The sequence below is a fragment of the Echinops telfairi genome, unplaced genomic scaffold (assembly GCF_000313985.2).
Source record: "Echinops telfairi isolate 266 unplaced genomic scaffold, ASM31398v2 ScPeMD7_7424;HRSCAF=8462, whole genome shotgun sequence".
NCBI classification, from domain to species: Eukaryota; Metazoa; Chordata; class Mammalia; order Afrosoricida; family Tenrecidae; genus Echinops; species Echinops telfairi.
Window position 1 is genome coordinate 21,491,526 of NW_022111324.1, and position 5,412 is coordinate 21,496,937.

At 57.5% G+C, this 5,412-nt stretch overlaps 1 protein-coding gene across 1 annotated transcript in view; it reads left to right on the forward strand.

The window, feature by feature from the left end:
• The window catches only part of QSOX1 (quiescin sulfhydryl oxidase 1), a 41,641-nt gene that overhangs the window by 5,958 nt on the left and 30,271 nt on the right, over positions 1 to 5,412 (forward strand). The window contains exon 3 of the mRNA XM_045297981.1: positions 5,091 to 5,191. Coding sequence (XP_045153916.1) covers positions 5,091 to 5,191 — 101 coding nt within the window. The remainder of the gene's footprint in view (positions 1 to 5,090; positions 5,192 to 5,412) is intronic.

Here is a 5,412-nt window from a genome sequence, read left to right on the forward strand (position 1 = left end):
CAGTCTGGTCTTCGGAGGAGACACCGCTGGTCATCTGTGTGTGGAGGCCATTCTGACATGCAGTCTGGTCTTCGGAGGAGACACCGCTGGTCATCGTATGTTGGGCTCTTAGGATCCTGGTAGGCAAGTCTCCGATGCTTTAAAAAGCACCCCTCTGCCGCTCCCCAGTTCTGCTTTCCTGTGACAGCAGGGCACTTACTGAATGCAGGTGTGTTTGATCTATGGACCACTCGGGTAAGGGGCCTTTCTATCCCTAGAACTGTTGAGGGAATGATGAATAGTCAGGTCCGTTGTAATTGGTGTCATGATGCCTCCTGAAGGTATCGGCATTGATATTCCTCAGCCAGGACTCCCCCAGCACTAGACTGGCCTGCAGCCTCTACCAGACCTCTCCTCCCCTTGAGGGGAGGCGCTGGTTCGATTTCATGGGCTTCAAGGAGTCAAGGCATAACGAGAGCGGGGCCAAGACAGCCAGTGGGCAAGGAGCGGAGAAAGCTCAAGCCCAGCCTGTTCTTGACCCCACAAGGGCTAGGTGGTGCCCCTCCCTGTGCTGAGTTTCCTGTTGGAAAAGCAATAGGGTAGCTCTCTGTTCTGTTCGGTTCTGAGGCCTCTGGAGACAGACATAGTCGCTCAGGTCCTGAGGTCAGATTCTCATCCCCCAGAAGTCAGTTGTGTGACCTCCGAGGCCCGATGGCCTCCTCTCTCCATTCCACAGAGAAGGAAAGCAGTTTTAGACATAAGTGTCGCCTGCCTTTCCTCATAGGGCGGCTGTGGGTGTTACACTAGATAGCGCGGGCACACAATAAGCTCCCAGTCTGCCCTCTGATACCATTCTTGGCTCTGTGAGAGCCGTGGGGACCGCCCTGGTGGTGCTGGATAAGCGCTTGGCTGCTAGCCCACAGGCCAGTGCTCACTGAAAGGTGTATGGTTGGAACCCACACGGTGGCTCCGTGGGAGAAAGACCTGGTGATCCGCATCCATGAAGATCGCAGCTGAGGAAGTCCTGAGGGGTGACGTCACTCGGTCCAGTGAGCCAAACATTTACTCAGCAGCAAGAACTGGTGATAAGACCGTTGTGAGTTACAGGGAACACCATTTAACTCAGAGAGGACATGGTCCCTGCCATTGTCTCCTTCACGAGGAAGACTGAGTGTGGGAGAGGGAGGAGCCTGGGGGCGTAGTGGTTACATTGGGCTGCAATCCACATGATCGGCAGTTCAAAACCACCAGCAGCTCCGAGAGAGAAAGACTGGGCTTTCTCGGAACCGCATTGACTCAGTGACCGTGACTAACAGAGGAAAGAGTGGGCTTTCGAGTCCAGTCGCCCTTGGCCACGCTTGCAGGGGCCTCAGTCTGTTCGTGTGTTTGTGATGTGGGGATCGAGTAGCTCAGATTTGGGTATACAGTGTGTGCTGGTTGACAGCTACCTTCCTTCTCTCTCCTCGTCCTACATCTTCAAAGTCTCCTGCCCCAACGGGTAATGAACACCAGGCTCTGAGGGCTGGTGGCCACCTTTGTGGTCAGCTTCGTGAGACCTGTCCTTATCCTGGAGGGCGTTCGCTGGTGGAAGGCCACAGAACTGCCCGTTGCCTGAGGGTCCTTCATACCGACCTGACTCACTGCCCCGGGGAACCACACGCTTCTTGTGGACAGGAGCCCCTGTGCCTTCACGCTCATCCGCTCCCCAGGCTTGCCCACCCTACACGTCGGGTTGTGAGGCAGAGCTGGTACCTGAATGTCATCCACTCAGGTCTGACAACTGCCTCTTCTTGCCCCCTTCCCACAAGGGTTTATTCAAAGAGGTCTGACCAACACGGCCTTCATGTCGACAGACTCGCTTTTGCTGTTTCTCCCCAACCTTCCCCCGCTGACCCTGCGGTACCCAGAGGCCCCACCAGGGAGTGCCCGCTCTCAGCAGTGTGGACGGAGAAGAAAGCCTTTTGGTGGCACCGGGAGCCCTCTGAGTCGGTGACCTTGCTTCACTGTTAAGCCCGTGGCTGACTCTGACCTCAGCTCCCCCATCTGAGGGTCGGCTGAGGTCGAGGGTGGGAGAAACGGTTCGGCACTGGAGCTGCCTAGAGAAGGGTCCCTCCGTGTGTTGTGTGCTGGAGAGGCTAGGCAGTGGGAGGGGAGAAGGAAAAGATATTGGGGGTGACCAGGCCTGTAAATGTGTACTAGAAATGGGCACAGGGCCCCTGAGCCTGACCCTGGAAGGTAGCTCTTGGCAGCGAGGGGAATCGTATTCAGAAGATGGTCTCCTGTGGGTGGGGTTTGCAGGGAGGGCCAGGGTAGCAGACTCCCTTTCTTGTGGGGAGTGGCATGGAGACCTGAGAGCCCGGGCTCCTAGAAAAGTAGAAACCTTTTGCACCAAAAGAGAAGGACCACGCCAACTCGGGTTGTGGGTGGAGTCCGTGTAGCGGTGTGGAGCCAAGTCCAGGGGAGTGCAGGGTTGCTAGAAGGACGGGAGACTGGGTTCCACTGCAGCGCTACCCCCAGCTAGCAAGACGCTGACACCGTTCTTAGAGAGAAGGCAGGCATGAATCTCAAATAATCAACACCTGGTGTTTATGACAACGTTCTTAGAGAGAAGGCAGGCATGAATCTTAAATAATCAACACCTGGTGTTTAAAGACAAACACAACACTGTTAGCATCCCAGGAACGTACTGTGGAGAAGTGGTCATAGAGGAGGCTGGAGGATGGGCAGGAGCCAGATCCAGAGGCACCTCCTGGCTATAGGTTTTCTCCTCAAGGTGCTGAAAACCACCAAAGACTATGGAGTAGAACACGACATAACCGAGGGGCATGTTGAAGAGACCACCTGGTGACCGGGTAGAAAGGGAGAGGTGGACAGAGCCCATTAGAACTGCAGTCTAGAGGGAAATGAGGTTTATCTGGAGATCACCTTGCTGCAAGAAAGCCTGCAGAAGCTCTCTGGACGTGGGTACTAGGTGAGAGGGGACTTGCACCCCAGTCTGGTATCTGGGCTGCCCTAAGGCAGGGGAGAGGAGCGAGGAGGGGGTGATGGAGCAAGAGATGTTAGAGTCGGGTTAGGATTAGTACATCCTGGTGGGAAGACCACCGACTGTGCCCCCCCCCTAGGGTGCCAGCCATGGGGGTCTGGGAGAAGGCCCTGAGGAGAGTGTCAGGAGGGCAAGGAAGGGGCTGCCCTGCACACGGTTCGCAGCAGCCCTGGCCCAGGACCCACTGTCTGTGCTGCTTATTCTGCAAGCTAGACTGAGCACCCAAGGGCCACGCCAGCCTGCGGGTACTTGGCTAAACTTGAGTGGCTGCCCTTATGCACCAGTGTTGTTGCGAGAGTTTACCACAAGGGCTTCGGCGAGATGGGGTCTGAGGGAAGTGTTATAACGGGATGTGGCTTTCCTGCCTCTGCTAACCATCTTCGTGATGTGAAACCCTCTCTCCTTCACTCCCCAACACTCAGACCCGCTTCCTCCTGCCAGGATTCCATAAGCTTCAGTGCTAGCAAGAAGGGGGAGCCGGCAGGGGGGAGGAGAAGTGGGGGAATAGGTGTTGTCTCCACCTTCCCTCACAACCCCCAGTCCTTCCTGTTGAGGAGTCCCCCATAGCCTTTGCTCTGAGAGATGGGCCAGGTCACCGGGCTGCCTCTGCCTGCAACTCTCGTGGAAGTGAGGGCAGCACTCCTTCCATGGCCGCTGGGTGCCTGCTGACATGGCATTGTCAGGCATCCTAGGAACCGGATGGAGTGGGGCAAGAGATCCTGGCAAGCTGATGATCAGAGATGAGACTCTAGTGTTAGCGTTCTCTGTGTACCGGGAGCAGGGTGGGCTGCCTGCATAAATTCCACTCCTCCTCCCTGCCCCACACAGGGCGTATGTGCCAGCGGGTCTGTGCTTCGGCCCTGTGGGCAACTCCAGACCGGGCAGTCTTCTTCCTTCGCTCCACCAGAGGAGCTGGCGGCTCCAGGGTGCTGTGGACGTCAGCTCAGGTGCTTCCTGGCAGGCTCTTCCAGACTCTGCCTGCCTCCCCAAAGCCTAGTGGCTTTGTGAGGTTCTCAGCCCTGCCAGCTCGCTTCTCCTCCTCACCTTTATCTAACAGGCAAGGCTCAACTCAAGGTCCCCCTCTCCTCAGAGGCCCGGGCCATAGTGCCCAGGGTAGATCACCAGTTTATTGCCGTGTGTGTGTGTGTGTGTGTGTGTGTGTGTGTGTAAATTCCTGTGTGTCCGTACATATCACCTTCTGGCTGAAGGACCCTTGTCATAGGTGGGGTGGAATTCTGACGCATGCTCAGGGGCACCTGACCTGGAATCAGCACCCAGGAGACCTGCCTCATAGATGGGTCTGAATTCTCCTTTACACGTGCTGGGATGGAGCTGTTCCTCTCTCGGCCAGTGAGTGTCTGTGGACGGATGGAGGGTGCAGCCTGGGCCCTGGGGAAGGAGTAGGTGGCCCGGCAGCCACTCTGTCCTGTACTTCTGCATCCCAAGTCCGTCTTCCTTCCTCCCCCTAGTCACCTAGCCTCCATGACTGGCTGAAGCTTGGTCCCCAGTTCTCTGCACCCACCCAAACAAGGCTGCTTGTCGGTTGCTCTGGCCCCAGGAGCTGTGGCTGAGGGTCTACTGGGGAATCCTAGACTGTCCAAGGCGTGCTTTCTGCCTGCTGCCCCGAGGATCTGCAGAGGGCAGCAGAGATGGACAGGGTGGCTTCCCCAGGCCAGGCACTTCTCACGCCTCGCTTCAGCAGCCTGGTTTCCCCCGGCCCCAGCGAGTCCTGACGAGCACACCATGGTCAGGTCCACAGGGAGCAGATCACTTGGTGACATGCGGGAAGCAAGGTTACATTTATGCTAGGTGTCAGCGTAGCCGAGGAGACAGACAGCACACCGTGTGCTATTTAACTGTGTCCTAAGTCAGGCCTTCCTGAAGCTCTTACTGTGCAGAGTGACTGGGCTGACCCACTGGCCCTTCTCTGGGGAAGGGGGCACCTTGGAGTCTGGTGCTGTGAGCAGGTGGGAGTGGGGTGGGGCCGGGAGTGGGGTGGGGTGGGGCCGGAAGCAGGCTGAAGCGGTCCACCCTCTTCTTGTTCCCCCGGCCCTGTTTGTCCTTCCAGATTGGAGGCCGGCACTGCATATCGCTGCGCTGGACTGTGCTGATGAGACCAACAACGCCGTCTGCAGAGACTTCAACATCCTCGGCTTCCCGACTGTGCGGGTGGGTGTGTGGCCGGGACGGGGACGGGGCTGGGGTGGGGGGCATCTGGCAGGCACACCACCGGCTGCACCACCCTCGCTGCCCCCACATCTGCCTGGGGTACTGGGCTCAGCCTGTGGTCTTGGCTGGTTGAAATCTCAGCCCCTGGGTGTCTCTGCTTGGTGAAACACTTGCTTTAGAGCCAGAGAGCAATGTGGATAGTGTGTGTGTGTGTGTGTGTG